This window comes from Ambystoma mexicanum, chromosome 2q, assembly GCF_040938575.1.
Source record: "Ambystoma mexicanum isolate Mex_15411 chromosome 2q, UKY_AmexF1_1, whole genome shotgun sequence".
In the NCBI taxonomy this organism is placed as follows: Eukaryota; Metazoa; Chordata; class Amphibia; order Caudata; family Ambystomatidae; genus Ambystoma; species Ambystoma mexicanum.
The window spans coordinates 1,455,568,782-1,455,591,097 of NC_090924.1; the positions used below are offsets into that span (position 1 = coordinate 1,455,568,782).

The 22,316-nt window shown below is 45.7% G+C and overlaps 1 protein-coding gene across 1 annotated transcript in view; it reads right to left on the reverse strand.

Moving 5' to 3' along the window:
• The window catches only part of LOC138568882 (vomeronasal type-2 receptor 26-like), a 117,516-nt gene extending 104,286 nt beyond the window's left edge, over positions 1-13,230 (reverse strand). The window contains exons 1-2 of the mRNA XM_069646663.1: positions 13,054-13,230; positions 4,629-4,752 (exon numbers count right to left, since the gene is read on the reverse strand). Of these exons, the coding sequence (XP_069502764.1) occupies positions 4,629-4,752; positions 13,054-13,230 (301 nt within the window). The remainder of the gene's footprint in view (positions 1-4,628; positions 4,753-13,053) is intronic.
• Between the last annotated feature and the right edge of the window lie 9,086 nt (positions 13,231-22,316).

The window sequence follows — 22,316 nt, forward strand, 5'->3', positions numbered from 1 at the left end:
GTGAGGGTGGTAGCGATGAAACTGAATGCTAAGATGGTTATAATCTTAGCTGGGGCAAGGTAGATGACTGATGTGGCAATGGGCCTGCCGAAGACGCTGTCAGTGTGGTCGGCACAAGTGTCGTTGGCCGTTTAGTTAGAATATCTTCGAAACAAAAGAAATCCTAAGACATCGAAGGATGATTCCAGCAGGAAACTCCAAATGCAGACTATGTGCAAAGCCGATGAAAATCTCAAACATCTCGTGTTGTCTTGCATGGAACTACGGATGCAACGTGAGAATTGTCTAGGGAAGGTGATGAGACTATTTCAGACGTACAACTCCGAAGAATGGTGGAAGCTACTTCACATTGGTGAAAGCAAATCGCTGATGATTGGTATGAGGCAATTCTTGGAGCAAATACAAACCCAATTAGAGGCAACGCCAGCATACTCTATTAGCGACGCCTCAGAGCAAGATGGAAATGAGCCATGATGATTTACGTAAAGGACATATGTGATAAATATTAGTTTGACATTGAAGTAGAGTAAGATATTACAGTCAGAGTGATCTAATCAAAAGGACTTAGAGGAAAATGTAGTAATTTTAATGTATACAAACAGTGTAAATGTGATAAGCTGTTTTTCTTTTTCTTTCTTTTTACATTTTCAAAATGTTTGTATAAACTGAATGAAATAAAAAAAAATAAAAAAAAATAAAAAAACTAAGATTCAGTTAGAAGGTGGAGGGTAGGATTGCTCAGTGGGCCTTCAGTAGAGGTGCCGTAGGCAGTATCAACACAGATGCATAAGGCCGGTTGATATGAGGGGCGCTATGTGGGATTTACATAGATATCATGCACTGCACAGATGCAGTACGCTAGAAAGCCGCTGGCAAATTTAAGGCGCTGTGGACAAAATAGGAATTTCAACGGTGAGATGTAATAAATTAGAGGCCACTAACAATGATAAGGCACAGTGGGCAAAATGGGCAGAATGCAAATATGCATTGTCTCCGGGAACTGTACCATTTACTCCCCTTCACAACCTGGTCAGAATGTCCCTCAAACGCACCCCATTATAATTAGCTCACTGCTTCTCGTCAAATCTGATTTCTTATCTATTGCATGTTTTTGTGATAGAAAAAGCATTGTTCCTCCTGTATATAAATAAAAAAAACAAATAGATTAATAAATATAGAGACTTTGCCCTTAAGTCCTGGCATTCAATGTTGATGGGTACTCGGAGGGGCTAAATGTATTTAAGGACGTTTCCTTCAAGTACTGGCATGCAGTGCTGAAGGGTACTTGAAGGGTCTTAATGTATTTAAAGACTTTGCCCTCAAGCCTGACATGCAGTGTTGATGGGTATGTGATGAGTCAGTCCCCAGGGATCCCTTATTCAGGTGGCCAGGGAAGGGCCATCGCTATTATATGCCGACCCTGGGGGTGGACACGCTAGGGGTATTACCTGGGTCGGGGGTCCTCGGGGAGTGGGAAGGAAAGGTTAGAGATGGTATCCCCATTTCCTGACAGTTATTTACCCCATATTCCCTCTACCTTTATGGGATACTACAACTCCCATAATTCTCCTACTTTTTCAATCAGCTCAACTACTGAGACGAGGAAGAGGATGGCTAAGACTAGGAAGATTATCACTAGTAATATGCAATGGCTTTGTCCTGCTAATAAGGCCAGGCAGGGTCAGGCACTCAGTCGCAATCACGCACACCTGAAACTCATGGACAATTATCCAAACTATAAAAGTGGGGCACAGAAAGACACAGGGCCTCATTACACGGTATGCGGTTACCATGGCTCTATTAGCGCCATGGTTGCCGCCGGTATTTTACCGTGTCCGCCTTGGTGGATGGCGGAATTACCGCCCTACGCCAAGGTGAGCGGGGGCAGTAATTCCCCATTCACCAAGGCACTTCCCCATTCCCATTTGTGCCCCCATAGGGCTCCATGGGAATGGGGACGGAGCTAATTACGGTACCGCAAATTGCGGTACCATAATTTGCACCAAGGTCCCTTTGCGGGCCCGTTCCTTAACGGCTGGTAAAACCAGGCATTGAAGTCAGGTCCCGCAAAGGGACCTCATAGTAAGGCGGTAAGGGTTTACCGGTACCGGTGCCCTGACCGGTACCGGTAAACCCTTACCGAATTCCATGTAATGAGACCCAGAGTGAGAGAGGCCGGGGACAAGAAGGAAAGCAAGCTGCATGGTGAGAAGGAGGAGCAGCTGAGCGAGAGCTGCAGATAATCAGGCCAGAAAGAACGGGACAATGAAATGCTGGCAGGCTGTGAGTTGAGGCAGGAGAAAGCGTGGCGAGGAGGCCGTGTCTCCAAGGAGCTGGTACAGCAAAGAGAAGGGAGCCAAAAGGCCTGCTGAACCCTTCCCTCCATATGCCAGAAGATTGCTTGTTTCCACCCCATTACTGTGAATTTGCCCAGGAGCGTCTGAGAGGCAGGTGGTTAAGATCCTGACCTTCACGAGTTGAAAATTGAAGGACACACAAAAGAATCACAGCAGGTGAGTTCAAAGAAAGGGAGAGCCCAGTTTGTGATACATGCAATTGTGAATGAAGCTACAGTGTTACAAGTGAGGCTACACATTGAAGGATATGGACATTGACCTTAAAACTTGAATGTAGTTAGTCAGTGGGGGAGACAACGAGAAACAAAGTAACGAGCAGAGCCGTGTAAGAAGGCATGTTCTTGAACGCTTCTTGAAAGATAACAGAACAGTGAATAATGAAAGTGAAATGTGTTGAAAGTCATTGAAGGAAAGGGTACGAGGGAAAGAGAGTGTGCAGATATCCTGAAAGGCTAATGTGAAAGTGAATCGATAATTTTGTGAAATAAGGAACAGAGTGGCACAGGGCCTGTTCTGCCAAACCAATTACAAGAGGCACAGACATTAAGAAGTCAACCCTATTATCAGATTGGTCACGCATAGGGGTGAGAATACTGTGCGTTTGCAAAGGTCTCTGACAAGGCGATATTGATAAGGACCCTGCTGTTGGAGTGGTCACGCATGGCGGTGATAATACTATGCGGTTGTGAAGGTCTCTGACAGGTGAACATTGTAAAGAGAAGTACAAAGATTTGGGAAGGGAGTTCTCCCTGAGCTCTGTGAAGCAGAGCTGTTTGGCTGGAAAGTGTTTCAGTCATGTTTAAGTGCTTGAAGACCCGCAAGGGCAGCCTGTGCAAGGGATATGCTTTTGTGAAAGACAGAACTTTGTGAATATCTGTGTGTTGAAGAAATATAAAGCCGGGTGAGGGAAGCCAGAGAGAATCTATTGAAGAGAACAAAGTGATGTATGTTGAACTGACATTGAAATAGGCGAGGGAAGCCTAACAGATCTATGGGAAATCTTTGAACTGTGCATGCGACCCACCATAAAGGAACTTTGTAAGGACCTCAGTGAACTGACCTTGGGGAAGGGAGTGGTGAGATACTTTCATTACCATTCTGACAGTCTTTTTTACACTCTTTTATTTTCATGCATTTTACCACACTTAGTTATTGTAAAGCGTTAGGGCACGCATAGGTTTCTGACACAGATGTTTACTTTGTTTGACTGACTGACTTGGACTTTTTTATGTTATTTTGATGGTCGGGACTACTCCCATTATAGAATTAGGTTCAGTTAGGAAGTCTCCAACCCCAGTCAAACTTAATAAAGGTGTTGAAACATACTAACCAAGACTCCCATTGGAGAAGTAGAAGTGACCACTAGATCCTGCATGGTACTAATGTAGACTCCTAGTGGAGAAGTAGAAGTGACCCCTAGATCCTGCACGGTACGAACTGAGACTGCCTTGGAGAAGTAGAAGTCACTGCTATATTCTGCACTGTACTAACTAAGATTCCCATTGGAAGATTTGTAGTTACATTTGGACATAAAGGAATGTAGCTTATTTGGGAAGCTCCAAAGCTACTATAAGGTTTGCTTTGATCGAATGACTTCTGGATGTTGATAAAAATCCCAAACAGGCAACCAGGAGCTCAGAACATATGTTTTACTTTGTATTGACCATTACAATATGAAAGCAAGTAACTTCCCTGCAAGCAAGGTTTGGACATACTGCCCTTTTTTATTTCCTGTAATAATACAGCCCTCTTCGTTACATTGACCCCAAAATATCCCCCATACATGACTGGTAGAGCCGTGTGAGACGATGGGCCTCATTTGCAAGTGATATTTTCCTAAATAAAGAGGAGTTTGGATAAATGTTTTTATTTGTATTTTATGTTCTATTGTTTATAGTGTGGACTTAGCTCAAGAGCACTGGAGCGCTGTACAGAGGGCGAGCAGCTATCTTTTGGGCTTTCATCTGTTAAGAGTAGCATAGTACAGGGAGTTGAGGTCTGTGCATCGTATGTGGATCTGTTGGAATTGGTCCTTAATCAGGTGTTGTTGACAGAGCCATGTTTTGATATATTGGCCGCATTGATTAGAGGGAATGGACCAGCATGGAGTGGAACAAGTGGGAAATATCAGTGCCTGGGCAAATACTTTCTCAAACATTTATTCATGTTCTCATTTTTTGTCCCCCAAAATCATATTCTCCAGGACACAGGAGCTATATTTTACACTTTTTTAAAATATTCATCATCAGTGTATCAAATGTTATCACCTACCACTTAAGTGGGTAATTTCTCCATCGGGGCATGGGGCACAGTCATAGCAGCAGATTGGCCGATCCTTCTGAAGGACCTTCCAGAATCCAGGAGGACAGCTCTCACTGCACACAGAGCGGGGAATCTGAGGAGAGAAGATGAAGGACAGAAGTGATGATAAACAGAGCGAGTGGTCTGAGCAGGAGAGGATGGAGAACACAGCTGATAATAATAACATGAGGGGTCTAAGGAGGAGACGACAGAGACCATGTGATAATAACACAGAGCAAGGAATCAGTGGAAGGGAGATGGGGATACATCAGATACTGACACATCGCGAGGAATCTGAGGAGAGAAGATGAAGGACACAAGTGATGATAAACAGAGTGAGTGGTCTGAGTAGGAGATGATGGTGAACACAGCTGATAATAAAAATATGAGGGGTCTGAGGAGGAGAAGATAGAGACCATGTGATAATAACACAGAACATCAGCTAGTGACATAGATCGAGAAATCTGAGGGGGGAAGATGAAGGACACCAATGTTGATAAACAGAGCGGGTGGTCTGAGTAGGAGATGATGGTGAACAGCTGATAATAATAATATGAGGGGCCTGAGGAGGAGAAGATATAGACCATTTGATAATAACACAGAGCATCAGCTAGTGACATAGAGCAAGGAATCTGAGGAGGGAAGATGAAGGACACCAGTGATGATAAACAGAGCGAGTGGTCTGAGTAGGAGATGATGGTAAACACAGCTGATAATAATAATATGATGGGTCTGACGAGGAGAAGATAGAGACCATGTGATAATAACAAAGAGCATCAGCTAGTGACAGACAGCACGGAATCTGAGGAGGGAAGATGAATGAGAACACAGTTGATAATAATAATGTGAGGGGTCTAAGGAGGAGAAGACAGAGACCATGTGATAATAACACAGAGCAAGGAATCAGTGGAAGAGGAGATGGGGATACATCAGATACTGACACATCACGAGGAATCTGAGGAGAGAAGATGAAGGACACAAGTGATGATAAACACAGAGCGATTGGTCTGAGTAGGAGAGGATGGAGAACACAGCTTATAATATGAACAATATGAATGTGAGGGTCTAAGGAGGAGAAGCTTGGGAACGTGATAAAAACACAGAGCAAAGAATCAGTGCATGGGAGATAGGGATACATCAGATAGTGACACAGAGCAAGGAATCTGAGGAGTGAAGATGAAAGACACAAGCAAGAGATCATAATCAGAGTGACTGGTCTGAGTAAGAGGGGATGGAGAACACAGGTGGTAATAATAACGTGAGGGGTATGAGGAGAAGATGGAGAAGCGTGATCATAGCACAGAGCAGGAAATCAGTGCATGGGAGATTGGGAGACATCTGATAATGACACCGTGCAAGGAATCAGTGGAGGGGCCAATGGAGACACAGGTGATAATAACAGAGCAAGGTCCATGAGGAGGGAAAGATGGAGGACACAGCTGATAATAACACAGCATTAGCATAATGAGCAAGCGAGCAGTGAGATAATCAGTTGATGGTAACACACAGCAAAACATATGTGTGGAAAATGTGGAGGGCTCAGGTGATAACAAAGAGTGAGGGATCTGCAGAGACGATTGAGAACACAGATGATAAAAACATACAGTGAAGGTACTGATGATGAGAAGATCAGGACAAAGGTGATGATACCAAAGAGTGTGTGGTCTGAGGAGGAAGTGATGGAGGACACGGATGAAAATAATGCAGAGGGACAGGTATGAGGAGGAGAAGCAGGGACCCAAGTGATAATAACAAAGAGCTAGTGGTATGGGGTGGGGGCATTGAGGATGAAGCTTATAATACCACAGAGTGTGGGGTCTTACATGGTGAAGATGGAGGAAAAGGTTTATGATAACAGGCCTAGAAGTCTGACCTATTTGATAGCACAGTGGTGAGTGTCCAACGAGGTCTCAAGACACAGGTGATAACACAGTGAGGGGTTTGAAGTGGGTGACACAGGTCATTATGCAGTGAGGGGGAAGACACAGGACATAATAACTGTCACAACAAGAACATGGAGCAACAGACAAGAGCAAGTTGGGTTTTATTTTCCCTGCTGTTAATTTCTCTTTTTAATAGTGTCCTGCAGTTGACTAAAAAAAGGAAACCCTGGAATTAAAGCATCTCCCACTGTAAATCCCTCGGGAAAGGCTGTTAGGTCTTGTCACTTCCTTCCACCCTGCGCCCACTCCCAGGATGCGTGGATATAGCAGAAACGCTTTAACACCTCCTTACTGAAGAATGAACAGTGCCCAAAGATGATGACCTTCCTGAAATGGTCAGGATTTCTACCCTGTTAGAATCCAACAAACGATGACCCAAGAAAAAAAGAGCGAATCTCCACAACAAACAAGTGTACGCACAAGTGTCCTTTTTCTCAAGGTTCTTAAGTTCCAGACTTATACCCTTCATGCACACTCATACTCTTGATGAAAACTGTCTCTTCTCTCCTCGGGTAGAATTTGTTCTGTGGGGTACAGCCACCCCATGTGCAATTGTATGTAGGAGAGTCTGCAATGGGTCTCTTCTAGTGAGCAGAGGTACCACTGAAGTTTCCTTCATATTCCGCAGTGGCACCAAATAAGGTTGCCCCTCTAGGTTTATCTGAACAGGCTCCTGAGGTGGCTCCCAGCTTTAGTGTCCTGGCATACCCTCACCTCAATGCCTCTCTACAACTGCACTTCTCCTGCTACTCCTCAACACCAGACCACATGCATGTTCCTCCACCCACTGTGGACGCAACACCTTCAGGTTGGTGTCCCTTCCTTTGGCTAGACATTGGCCTCATTACGAGGTTGGAGGTAGCCATGGCGCTATTAGTGCCATGGCTGCATCCAAAACCCTTCCGACTCCGGCCTGGTGAATGGAGTAATTACCGGTCCATTCCGAGGTCGGAGGGACTGGTAATTCCCCATTCACCAGGGCCATTCCCCATTCCCATTTGAGCCCCCATAGGGCTCAATGGGAAGGGGGAAGGTGGCAATAACGGTACCGCAAATTGTGGTACCTTTATTGACCCCGGTGTCCCTTTGCGGGTCCCATCTTTAACGCCTGCAAAAACCAGGCGTTAAGGAAGGACCCGCAAAGGGAACTCGTAGAAGAGCGGTAGGGGATTACCGGCACCAGTGCCCTTACCAGTGCTGGTAATCCCTTACCGCCCACCTCGTAATGAGGCACATTGCCTCTTAAACCTGACTGCTCCTGCTAGCCACCGCCTTTTTAGCATCATATCCTTCTCCTGGTGATCCGCACCAACCTCCTACAAAGGACCAACCTCCTCCTGCCGTTCTGCTATCACACCCATCTGATATTCTCCAACCTTCTCCATATGACCAACTTCCTCCTGCCATCTACTATCACACCCAGCTGATATACTCCAACCGCCTGCATATGACCAACCTTCTCCTGCCGTTCTACTATCACACCCTTCTGATATTCTCCAACCTCCTGCATATGACCAACCTCCTCCTGCCGATCTACTCACACCCAACTGATATTTTCCAACCTCCTCCATATGACCAACCTCCCACTGCCGTTGTACTATCACACCCATCTAATATTCTCCAATCTCCTCCATATGACTAACCTCCTCCAGCCCCTCTACTATCACACCCATCTGATATTCACCAACCTCAATCTTCTTCCAGATGTGCATACCTGCTCCTCCTGATATTCAACTCCAACCACCTCTACATATTCCTGAAGCTCCTTCTCTGCCCATCTTTGGTGTGAAGATGCCCAATGAAAGTCTGTACCCTCTCCCAAGAGAGCAGGAGCTGGTGATGTGAGAGGCGAGAAGCGGTTTGTAGTAATAAGTGAGAAGAGGAGTGTAGTAAGATGTGTGGAGAGGGGTGCAGTAAGAGGAGAGATGAGCAATAGTAGTGAACAGTAAGGAGAGTATTAAGGTGAAAGAAGGAGAGAGAGAGTGTGTGACGACCTGGGCAACAGAGGAGAAAAGAAGGGAAGGACCAGAGGATGGGAGAAGGAAGAGAAAGAGGGGGATTGAGTGGAGGGGAGAGTGTAAAGAGCATGGTGTCTGAGTCTGGCACAACCTCATGTGTCATCTGGTATGAAATTAGGGTACCCTTAGGAAGTGCCTTAGGGAGAAAGCTAAGGCTTAGACTATAGGCTTCCATCCATAGACAGCCAGCCTTTAGATAGTGGGGGCTCACCCATCACTAGTGACTGTTATACTGGGCTAGGGTGGAGGGAGCCCACAGGACGATGTGGGAGAGCGGGATGGGCATTAATCGTACCCCTTTTAAAGACCTAATAAACCCATTGAGACTTTGTGTGTATTTGAGTCCCTGTGTGACAATACGTTAACAAGCTCCTTTCACGCGTGTACTGCAGCCCCTCTTGTTTACCTCACTTTGAAGAATGCCTAGTATCGAAGCGTAATGGCTAATGGCTGACTTATGCTGGTTTTGATGCCTGCAGAGACAGATGCCTTCGTAGAACTTAGTGGATTTAAATGTGTGGTGCCAGTTTGATCTCCATTTTTCAAGGCACCTGCTGACGAGCAGAGTTAACCCTTTTGTTCTTCTGAGCACTTTAGAAAAATGGCCCTTTTGCAGTATGGCTTGTTAATCGGATGTGGATTGCATGCAGTCTGGTGGTATTTAAAACACCGAATTAGGTGTTTATTGATGGATAAGGAGGTCAAATGCAGTCATGGGATGTCCACAGGAGGCTCATGATTCAGTGTCCCACAACTCAAAGTCCTGGGCTCCTGGACTCCATAGACCTTTTTGAAAAGTTGAGTTTATATTATTTTAATTAAGACAACAATGATTTTCTTATAATTAGTGAGTCCAGGCTTTGAAACGTCTCCATAGAGAGAAACCAAACAGTGGAGTTTAAGGTCATGAGTTTGTAATGTCCTTCAAAGCGCCTAAAATTCTCCCCGTACAACATGGGTCTTGCAGACTCTCCTTCTACAGAAGTGGGAAATAGAGCTGCATCCTTCTCAAACCTCCAAGAGAGCTACAACTAGACAACTAGAGAACTTCCAGGTCCAATAACATCTTTCCAGCTCTCAAGAAACACAGTTTTACTATTTTACATGGGAGCTTTTAACCCCCACCTTCCCTCCCTCGTCCCCTTCTTCACATCTGTGGACATGTGATGAAGTTTGGGGAGGGAAAGCGGATGAGGTCATGAGAATGGCCTGTTGTCATTTTGGCATCCATCTGAGGTGGCCTGCTTCAAGTATCACAACATTTTTCTATAAATACAGGCATTTTCCTTTTTAATTTTACAGATGGCTGAGGGAACTGCCTGAAGAGCCAATGCCGTGGTGCCCTCTTTCAGATCTATTACATGTCTACACGGTGGGCCACAGGGTGACACAAGCATGTAGCCCAAAGGGCCCCGGGTGGCAGTGCACTTCGATCACTCTTCACAGCTTACATTGGACTGGCCTGAAAGGAGGCTCCGTTGCTAATGTAAGCTCTGACCCTCTGGTCAATGTTCGAGTCAACTAGATAGCTTCAAAACAAATTCCAGTTAAGTGACACATTCCATGAAATCTTACAGCACTTTCTATACTCTTAATAACATATTTTTAATAAAGTGCTTGCTTTCACCATTCCACCACCTTGGAACAAAACATATCCTTAAGCCCCTGCTGTAGGACCCACTGCAACCAGGGGACCAAGCTAGCCAGGAATCCTGGTTCTCCAGTCAAACTACTTTGAACTGTGATTCAAGCCTGATTCAATGCATTCAAACTTACAAGACCCTGCACATCTGCCTTTGGCTCTCCACCACTTCAAACTGCTTTGCCACATGTTTGAATATGTTTTCCAACACAATTTATCAGCTGAGTATGTTGTGTCCTCGGTTTGAACCTGCACATCTTTGCTGCAGCAGCCTTCAAACTGCTGTTGAAGCACCAGCCCATTCATTGGCGATCCTCATCGACAGTTGTCCAGGTACTTGGTGACTCCTTCGAACAGAGATCTTCAACATATAAGCGTCAGCCGTTGATATTGGACTACATGATGCACCTTGCTTTTACATTTCACTATGATTAAATTACTTTGTTTTATAACATTTGCTCATGTGTACTGCTGGTTTCACTAACACATTGTAACTGTTCATCATTGTGTACGACTGTACTGTTTTGATTGAACCAATTACCGCCATTTGAGGCAGTTGTAGAAAGTGTCCAGGGGATGGGAGGATTCCAATCTTGGATCCTCGTCTTGTCTCTTATATATAGTAGGGCCTTGTGCCAAGACCTTAGTTCCTCCCCTGTACCTTTAAGCCCAGACGCCAGCTTTGCTAGACTCTGAATTAGTAAATATTATTTCAAGTATTGGTGTTCACCCACCACCCCATTATTTTGCTCATTTGAATAAAATCTCAGAGGAAGATGGGAAAAGTGAGCATGGAAGAAGACTGGTGATGTCATGCAGAGCAGAGCTGACACACCCAGAAGAAATTGACAAGTGTAGACATTCCATAGAAGCAAAGAAGAAGGTGTTAAAGATGGGCAACGTTTCGGGCTTGAGATGAAGAGGCTTATGCTGCAGAAATAATAAGAAAATACCAAGCAATTTTACACTTGTACAGATGCAGTAACGCAAGTAGGGCAAAGAATTTTTAAAGGCTGGGTACGTAGTAAAATATGTTGCGGCGATGCGTCAATTTATACGCATAGGAACGAACTAACTGGATATTCCACAACGCACTTTAGCAGATTCTGGGCACTGTGAGCTGAAAGGCTTTTTCAGTGTGGCGCAGTTTGAAAACAGCTAATGAATGAAGGTGAATCCAAGAAAGGCCTGGCTGGCCGAGCACCAGACAGCCAAGGCCAATGAGAGCCTGGATGTGCACGCAGATGCTACAATTGACGTGTGAAAAGAACAAACTGCTGTTTCAGGTGGGGAGCAAGAACATTGAAGACATCAAAGGTACATCATTTAATAGAGTTTAATACAGCAAAAGGCTCTGAAACATGGTCTCCATTCACATGGTCGGATGGAAATAGACTCTGAGTTGAGCTTTATTGAAACCAAGAGACAAATGTGCCTATACTGCCTTTTATTCTCAGGCACAGAGAACATACACAAGGCCAATTTTCAAAGTGCTAATTGACTGGCAGACGGCAGAGTGATGATAGATAGCAGGCTAATGAGGTGGGAAGCTATGGTTATGACCAGCCCACCAGCACCTGGGTGCCAGCCTGCGTGCTGCTAGCGTGTGTGGAATATTACAAAGGGGTAAGAAAGTGCCAACCAATTATAGAGGACCACATAATAAAGAGCCCTATAGTTTGTATAACCAATGGCACGTGTATTTGATGACATTCGTATTAACTTGCACTAGAGGAGGGCTTTGTTGCCCACCTGATGTTAGAAACCCAATCACCACCCTTGGCTATATCGAACGTATACCTAGATGTTTCCTGAAAGCCAACCACTGTTTCTCATAGGTTTTTGTAGTTTCCCACGTAGATTGACATCACTAGTGATGAGTTTTTACTATATAAGATATGTTTTTTATGAAACTCGCTGAGTGAGAAAATCGAGCGGTTTCGTTGATGTTTGTTGTACTCCCTGTTTTAGACAATTGAAAATAAAACAGATTTACTTTGCCAACTTCCTGAGCCGGTCTGATTTTTGATGTTTGAGTATATTCTGCATCCCCATCTATCTCAGAGTATTGCTACCCCGTCTTAAAGGGCCTAGTGTTGGATACACGGGTTCAATGCTTTGGCACATGCAGTGCAAGCACCACCATATGCACCAAAGCCAAAAATTATTATATAAATCTAGGTTGAAAAACAAGTCTGAATTATTTCCAGATTGTTCCTTGAAAGTAAAGCTGATGTTAGAGAACCTGGGTTAAAAAAAAGGGTTAAAAAAAGGGTTAATAATTACCAAAGTGTTCCTGGAGAGTAAATCCGATGGAAGAGAACCTAGTTAAAAATAAAAGGATTAATATTTCCCAGATTGTACTTGTAGAGGAAACCTGACATCAGAGATCCTGTGTTAAAATAAGAGTTGACTGTATAGGGAATCTAATGACTGAGACCCTCCTTCTAAATATAAGAGTTGCCCGGAGAGTGTAGCTTATTACTGAAATCCTGAAATCCTGAATAGTGAAGCTGGTGACACAAATCCTGGATTGAACTAAAAGGGTTGACTGTTCCCAGATTGTACCTGGATAGTGAAGTTGATGACACAAGTCCTGAATTGAAATAAAAGGGTTGATTGCACCCAGATTTTGCCTGGAGAGTAAACCCAATGCACTCCTTCTTTTTCTTCTTGAAAACAAACACTTACATTCCCATTAATTGATTATTGCATTGTTCCGCTCTGTAGCTTTGGAAACCATTTTTTTAAATCTGTCTAATAAGGAATGCATTTGGTCTGGGAAGTCTTACCTGTTTAAAGTCGGGGTGCCAATGAATGTCACGGTCACTGAAGTTAAACTGCATTTGACCTGCAGAGTTGATAATGATGTTTCCCACCTTGGTAAATGTAACATTTACTCGAGAGAAGTAACGCCAGTTCACAATGTCAAAATGCGCGGGCGAGTCCCCCTGAGCATCGAAGGACATGTCACCACTGGTGGTTTTGAAATGGACGTTCCGCATGTGATGATGTAACTGCCAAGAACAAAAGAGACAAAGGATTAGGTTGAATATGATAAGGAATGCAAGATAATCATCATGCTTATATCAGTGACAACCATGGCGATAGTCCTGACTACTTATCTCTAAACTTCATTACACTGAGACCCGCTCTTCCTTGTCACAATCATTATTCCTGCTCTCCAGATCCTTTCCTCAGCATCACCCTGAGTATGAGATCAGGGGGATAAGGGGAAAGGAAAACAGAAGCCATGGAGGAAGGACAGAGCACCTGGCCCAAGCTTGAAGGCCACTGGACCTCAGACAGATCATGAACTACACGTAGGTCTGGCTGGAGGCAAACAGTTCACGTCAGAGTAGCCAACCTGAGTGAGAGCTGCTCAAGTAGAGCAGGAGTTAGGGAGTAATTAGAGGGAAGGTCTGGGTCATCCCCACATTGGAAGAGAACCCCTACTACTTGGTCTAGGGCATCCCCCCACTGGAGGAACATCCTCTGTCACTTGGTCTGGGCACCCCCCCCCACTGGACGAAGGCCCCCTATCACTTGGTATGGGGCATCCCTGACTGGAGTAAGGTTCCCTGTCACTTGGTCTAAGGCAACACCCCACTAGAGGAAGGTACCCTGTCACTTGGTTCGTGGAATCTACCCACTGGAGGAAAGTCCCCTGTCACTTGGTCTGGGGCAACCCCCACTAGACGAAGGTCCCCTATCACTTGGTTTGGGGCATTTCCCCACTGGAGGAAGGCCCCCTGTCACTTGGTCTAGGGCATCTCCTCACTGGATGAAGGTCCCCTATCATTTGGTCTGGAGCATCCTCCCACTGAAGGAAGGTTCCCTGTCACTTGGTCTAGAGCAACCCCCCACTGGACGATAGTCACCTGTCCCTTGGTCTGGGGCACCCCTCCACTGAAGGAAGGCCCCCTATCACTTGGACTGGGGTATCCCCCCACTGGAGGGAGGCCCCTGTCACTTGGTTTAGGGCATCACCCCACTGGAGGAAGGTCCCCCATCATTAGGTCTGGGAAATCCTCCCCCTGGAGGCAAGCCCCCTATCACTTTCTGCACTCCATATCCTTTCTTTAGCATTTGTTTGTTTGTTTGTTTATTTTATTTCTATGGCGCACCTGACCCTGTGGTATCTGGGCGCATGTAGGTTGTTACAGACAGTGTGGTCAAAATGCAGTTGTTGCGGGCAAAGTGATCAAACATACATTTAGGTCATAGGCGATTAGTTACAGGCATGTAGTCAAATTACAGTTACAGTGTGGTCAAATAAAATGACATGTGAGAAGTTACAAATGGTGAGCATACCGAAGATCACCTCTTAATCTCAGTTATTACTTTCTAAGTAACCAGGAAATGACATTTCACCGGATGCTGGAGAGCAGTCGGGTCGTCTTGAGTGCAGGTGGGAGGGTATTCCACAGTTGGGCCGCCATGACTGGGAAGCTGCTCCCTCCTTCTCTTTTAGATTTATACCTCGGGACCACCAGGCAAGAGGTGTTGGTCGATCTGGTGACCTGTGTTGATGATCTGATGGTGAACGTTTCGGTGAGGTAGGGTGGGGCTGTGTGGTTCAGTGCTTTAAAGGTGAGGCACAGTGTTCAATTCGATCTTTACCTTTATAGAGAGCCATGTGAGCTGTTTTCTTGTTGCTGAGATATTCTCTCTTCTTGGTATATTTAATGCAGCGCTAAGTGCATTATTCTGCATTATTTGTAACTTGTTGAGCACAAATCTGCTAGCACCCAAATAAAGGCTATTACAATAGTCCAATTTGGACAGTATGAGTGCTCTAGCCAGAATGAGGCAACTTTCTGTTGAGAGCAGTGGTCTAGAGGCCCTTATTAGTTGGCCCGTGTAGGCGGTAGCTGAGGCAGTCATGTTAACTTGTTTGTTTAGGTTGGATGTGGCGTCAAGATAAAAACCTAGTGTTTTTACATCTTGGCCACTGGGATGCTATTCCCATCTATATTGAAGGAGGCATAGTTCGTACTCATTTTGTTAATGTTAGCTGGAGAGCCCACCAATAGGAATTCCGTTTTGTCATCATTCAGGCAGAGGCCATGATCGGCCATCCATGTCTGAATGATTTGGTAGATTTTGTTTACAAGCCGTACATCCGAGTCATAGGTGCCTGTTAGAGGAAAGAGGATCTTGGTGTCATCTGCGTAATTCATATAGGTGACACCCGGACGGTCTAGTTCATCAAACAGTGGCTTTGTAAAGATATTATATAAGTTCGGGGACACACACGAACCCTGGTGCACTCCACACGTGATAGGTATGGGGTCAGATGGTGCAGACGATGAGAAGGCTCGCATGGTCCTATTGTTTAGGAACGATTGAATCCACGTGATTGCTGACTGAGAAAAGTGGGCTGCAGTGGTGAGGTGATCACAAAGTACTCTATGGTCGACCAAATCAAAGGCCACCGGTAAGTCCAGGAGGAGCAGAATTGCAATTTTACCTTTGTCTTTGAGTCCATCAATCTGGCTTTTGAGGTCGATGAGGGCCATTTCGGTCCTGTGTTGGTGTCTAAAGCCAGACTGCCGAGTACCCAAGAACTGATTTTTTTCTAAGTATTCTTCGATTTGCATGTATGCAACCCTATCCAGAATCTTTAGCAGAAATGGGACAGTTGTAATTGACCTGTAATTGCTGGCTGGTGGGTATAGTTGATTCTAAGGATTGTTTTTTGAGTAGTGGGAGTATCCAGGATTCCTTCAGGTTGCTGGGTACAATACCCGACAAGAACGAGACATTGATTAATTTGGTTATAAAGGGGACCAGGTCTCTGGCGGCATCTTTGATGATCTGTGCTGGACAACTGTTGCCTTGGCACTTTGAAGGTTTCATAGAGGCAATGATTTATTGTACCTCTGGTACAGATATTTTAGAGAATTTAAAGCCTAGTGGTTGTTGGGTGAGAGGCTCATGTGACGGCTGAGTAGAGACTAGGTTAGTTAGGTTACACCGTTTGTCTGCTATTTTGGTTTGCAAGGTGGCAATTTGTATTGGTCAGAGCATTCTGAATGTTCGTGCATCAGAGTTTGTCTTTTTTGCATGTATCAATGGGTGGGTTGGGCGTCTCCATTTCTCACAAGATGTTGAAGAGCTCTTTGGTACTGGACCCAGCTTGATTGATTCTGTTATTATAGGTATCTCGTTTGGTGCGAATAATCTCTTCTTTGTATTTAGTGGAGAGGGTGGCCAGGTTAGTTTTGTTCTCTAGAGAAGGGGTGTGTTTGCATAATGATTCAAGTTTTCTTTTTTCAGTGCGTAGAGTTTTTAACTCAGGGGTAAACCAGAAGTTTAAATGGGCTCTTGGTTTGCTTTTATGCATTTTGAGAGGTGCAACAAATTATAAGGCTTTAGACATAGTAGAATTGTAAGCGTCTACCAGAAGGTGGGGGTCAGAAGTATTTAGGAGAGAGTTTAAGGTTGGGATTAGCAGAGGCATAATTGCCTCCGCCGTGATATTTTGTTTATTTCTGGTTGGGCATGGCGGTACTATGGGACTAGTATTGTTCAATAGTTTAATAGTGCTGAACTCAAATTAGATCAGGTGGTGATCAGTCCATGGTTATGGATGGATGTCATTCACTGAGATGTTACAGTTTAGGTCCACTATCTAATCAAGGGTCCTCCCTGTCTCATGGGTGGGCTGGGTAATTTTTTGAGTGAATCCATGCTCGGTAAGGGTGTCGGCTATTGAGGATGCATGGGGGTCGTTAGTGTCATTAAAGCCTACGTTGAAATCCCCTAGTAAAAGAATTTGAGAGTCAGTTTTGGTGTTGTCGGATAGTGTGAAAATCAAATCTTCCTCGAAGGAGCCTGTGGGCCCTGGTGGTTGATAAATGAAGTGAATTGTGATGGTACTTTTATGTGAAGTCTGCGGTTTGGCTGAGAGCAATTCGCATGAGGAGAGTGAAGGAGTAGTGACCATTCTCATGTCTAAGACATTTTTAAAGATGATGGCAATTACCCCTCCTCTGGAGTCCGGTTTGACCACTGTAATGATAGAATAGAATAGTTGTCTGGTACAGCTGGTAGAAGGGAAAGGCCCGCTGCAGCATGAAGCCTGGATTCTGTTACTGCTAGGAAGTCCACTTTTTTGGCTAGGATGATGTCTGCTATGTCAGTGGTGTGAGCTATCAAAGACCTAGCATTTATTAGAGCTCCCAGGATGATGGATCTGGACTCGTTTGGGTAGTGGTAGTAGGTTTAGGCTGTTTCCGGTTCTCATTTTGTCTATTTGGCTGTTTCCAGTTCTCATTTTGTCTATTTGGGGTTTTGTTTGTGTCTGGGACTCCCCTAACAGGGCTTTTCTTAGTAGTTAGAGAAGGTTTGCAATGGTAGTTATTGAGACGTGGCTGGTTATTAGGGATAATTCTCAAAATGTGCTAATTTACCTTACCTTTGAGACCCCCACTCTTCCATGTATTTTGTGTGTGTTTTACTTTTGTGTTCTGTGGTTATGGAGTTTTGAAACAACTCCATAGGTATAATCTTTTTCTGTGTGTCACACAGCACCTTCAGTGCAGTGGCATATGGATGTCTTTCAGACTTCCCAAGGTTTAAATACCTTCTCTGGGAGTGACTACCGTCTCCCAGAGCATGTAAAGTTAAATTGGCTTTACTAGTCTTTTCAAATCTACTGACCCTCACACACTATCTTCCTATAGAGTGCTGGAGGGGTTGCCTAGCTTCCCCTGTGGCAAAAACTCATGTAACATTAAAATGTTACATGTTCCTACTTTAAATGGCTGGTGGCAGTGGTTTAGATCAACTACCGTGATTTTTCCCAACCGCTAACAACGGTAGCTAAAAATCAGTTTAGCCATGTTTTTCAATATGGCGACCCAGACCTATCTGTAAAAACAGACTACGGTCGTCTTTTTTCGCTATTTCTTTTAGGAAAAGTGCTTCTTGTGTTTGTCTCTACGCGCCAAACCAGGTTTGGTCCCTTTGTTCGTTAGCCTTTGGCGCGGTTCAGTGCTGAAGCCCTCCTCTGGCGCCTGAGTGTCTGGGGTGGACAGGATGTGAGGGAGGTGCCCCAAACTCCCTGTGCTTAGTCTCCTAGGAGACCTGAATGCACTCTGGTGTGATTGGCTGGCTGATTGTCGGGCAAGGACAGCCACCCTGCTGTGTGAGTGACAGCCAGGCTGGAATGAATGGGAGAAAACTGTTTAAAAGCAGGTCTCTGGGACTTGGAAAGCAGAGTCGACCACTGGAACGAAAGAACCAAAGACGAGCTAAAGGAAGAGGACTGTTGCAACTCCGGGATGACCGGTGAAGCCCTGCTAAAGGTTTCAATTGCCTGAAACTCCAATCGACAGTGAAGCCCTTCAAGTTTAACTTCTTCCCTTGAGTTTGGTGGGAACAACCAACTCGTAAGCCACCTGGACACTGTCACCATTTGGTCGAATTTTCAGCAGAGTGCTGTTGAAAACCGGATAGCCAGAGGGAAGGAAACCGGTTCGTGGTCTTTAAGGAACTCACACCTTAAACCAACATCTTGCTAAGCTTGTGGCCTCATCCCTGGGCAGTGCAGGAACCTCCCGAGGTCCCCCTTCTTGTCCCCACGACTGAAGCACAGGAACAGCGAGATCTGCTCGAACTGCCAGGAACAACTGCCTCAGCTACAGCTGTTCTTCACTAAAAACATACTGTGCAAACGCGGTCCGGAAATCTTTTTGGCCATCGCTAAAGTTTGTGGAACTTTGCTCAACTTCGAAAGATTGTCCTTCCCTAAACATTTGTCAAACTTTTCGCCTAGCCAAATTCTTCTAAACTCTGTGGCAAAGACTTAACTGTTACTACCAGAACTGTTTTATCCAATACAAAGACTCTGAACCATTGACTTTGGCCCAGGCCTATGAGATAAATTGCTGGTTGTAGTATGCTGAAACCCTTTGCCCTGCCTATGAATGCATTTGTGCTGTTGATTCTTATAACCTTGTCTTTTTACCCCTTTATTAAGTATCTGAAGTGCCATTTTGCTCCCACTTCACATGAGAGCTAAACGTGTTCATTTACTTATCGGTTGAGAATTTGTGGTTAATTAGTGTGTGATATTGAGCTGCTCTTGCTAGTGTAATGTTTTCAAACTGACTGTGTAAATAAATGTATATTCTTTTACCAAGAAACCTTGAGAAAGTGTATATTTTGATCACTGTATTGGTTGGTCCTTTGTGTAACTTGTTCTACTGCTCACTTAAACTCTTGAGATACGTCTGGCTGCTCAGCCATCACTACCACTTTACTGTGTAGTACAGGCTTCTACCAAAGGTGAAATTGTGCTTACACTTGTAGTCCTAATTGTATGTAGTGTTCCCAAAGGGTACTGCATGTGATTCTGCCTAACAGTGGTTAGGTGATGGTAGTCTTGTACAGAGTCTATAGTTTCTATCCTTGAGGTGGCATGGTCGGTTAGTAAGTGATTCCGCTATGGCAGTACACTTACTAGTAGGTGGTTTTAACAGTGTAGTGTTGGAGGCCGTAGGCTTATTAAGGCCTAGTGAATTACGACGTAGTCTAGGTAGGAATGTGGTAGGTTTGATTGAGGCATTGAGTATGTCGAGAGAGTGAGGGAAGGAAGGAGGTGCCTTTGATCCTCGAGGCCGGGACGTTTGTAGTGAACATATTTAGGCCCAGGGGGTGTTCATTCAAGGGGTATGGTGGTGAAGGATGCCAGTCGCCAGTCCCAATGAGGCCTGACACTAATAGCAGTGTTGGAAATAGAGTGTACATGATGTGCCCTTAAGGCGACTTAGTAGTTCACTAGGCTGAGGTAAATACGGAGGTTGTGTAGTACAGGCGCGTTAGTGGTAGAGTGTATCATTATAGCATTAGAGAGCATCAATAAATAATGTCTCCGAAGAGGCCAGTTATATGACTACGCGCGTGTAGTTCCGCTAGGCATTATAGGGTGGTATGTAGGCTGAATGCTGTCCAAATAGTAAAGTTGGGGCAGTAAAAGCGCAACTGCGATAAAAGGCATTGCAGATGCGATAATACGAGTGCCGTTCAGCTGGGCAAAGGCATAAATATTGCAATAGTGATCAAGTATCGGATACACATATAGTCAGAATATCACTAGCTGGGAACGGTAGCGAATAAACGTGGCATACTGAATGAGAGGGCACATTTTGATAGTAAAGAGACAGGCAGTAATGGCTAAGTGAAGCACAAATCTACAAAACTTCAGGATACACGAGAGTCAGGATAGATTATCAGACGTCAGATTAGGGTTTGCCATTTAGCAATTTGCAAACAGACGGTTGCAGGTGTAACATGGCATGTAAAGTTAAGTTAAGTTAAGCACGTTGGAATGTGAAGCTGGGCTGGATTCGCTCAGTCGTCCGTCCAAATGAGGGTCTCGAGATGATGATGGGTGGCAGAATTAGGTAATAGGTCGCAGTAGTATATGAAAGGGGGTGCACACTGCACTTGCCAAGCTCGGTCAGGCTCAGTTAGGCAGAGCCTTTTTCGGTTGCCTTTGTCAGGGGCCGGCTTTCGCAATTGGCTATCAGGCGAGGAGGGCCAATCAGCTTCCTGTGGCTCACTCAGATGTTGTAGATTACCCTGAGTATGAGGTAATTAGAGGGAAGTAGTATCCCCCAGTGGAGGTAGGTTGCAACTCCTTGGTCTGTGGCATCACCCTTCTGGAAGAAGGCCTCCTATCACTTGGTCTATGGCATCCCCCACAGGAAGAAAGCCCCCTCTCACTTAGTCTGGGGCTTCCAGCAACTGGAGGAAGGCCCCCTCTCAATTGGTCTGGTGCATCTCCTCAGCGGAAGAAGGTTCCTTATCATTTGGTCTGGGGCATCCACCCAATGGAAGAAGGCCTCCTGTAACTTGGTCTAGGGCATCCCCCCCACTGGAGAAAGACCCCCTGGCACTTGGTCTAGGAAATCCCCCTACTGAAAGAATGCCCCTTCTCACTTGGTCTAGGGCATCCACCCACTAGAGGAAGGTCCCCTGTCACTTGATCTGGGGCATTCCCACACTGAAAGAGGGTCCCTCCAACTTGGTCTAGGGCAACCCCTCACTGGAGGAAGCTCCTATGTCACTTGGTCTGGGGCATCCCCCCACTGGAGGAAGGCCCCCTATCACTTGGTCTGCGGCATCCCTGACTGGAGGAAGGCCCCCTGTCACTTGGTTTGGGGTTATCCCCCTACTGGAAGAAGGTCCCCTATCACTTGGTCTGGGGAATCCCCCCACTGGAGGAAGGCCCCCTATCACTTGGTCTAGGACAACCCCCCACTGGAGGACAGTCCCCCGTCACTTGGACTGCAGCATCCTCCCACTAGAGGAAAGTCCACTGTCACTTGGTCTAGGGCATCGCCCAACTGCAGGAAGGTCCCCTGTCACTTGGTCTGGGGCATCTCCCCAGTGGAGAATAGTCCCCTGTCACTTGATCTAGGGCATCTCCCCACTGGAGGAAGGTCCCCTGTCACTTGGTCTGGGGCAACCCCCCACTGGAGGAAGTTCCCCCGTCACTTGGACTGGGCATCCTCCCACTAGAGAAAAGTCCACTGTCACTTGGTCTGGGACATCTCCCCACTGGAGAATAGTCCCCTGTCACTTGGTCTAGGGCATTCACCGACTGGAAGAAGGCCCATGCCCACTTGGTCCAGGGCATCCCCCACTGGAGGAAGGTTCCCTGTTACTTGGTCTAGGACATACCCCCACTGCAGGAAGGTCTCGTCACCTGGTCTGGGACCATCCTCCCACTCAAAGATGGCACTCTCTCACTTGGCCTAGGGAAACCTCCCACTGGAGGAAAGTCCCCTGCCACTTGGCCTGGGGCATCCTCCCACTGGAGGATAGTCCCCTTCCACTTGGTCTATGGCATCGCCCCACTGGAGGAAGGTCCCCTGTCACTTGGTCTGGGGCATCCCCCCAATGGATGAAGGCCCCCTGTCACTTGGTCTAGAACATCCCCCACTGGAGGAAGGTCTCTGTCACTTGGTCTTGGGCATCCCCACACTGGAAGAGGGCCCCTCCTACTTGGTCTAGGGCAACCCCCCACTGGAGGAAGCTC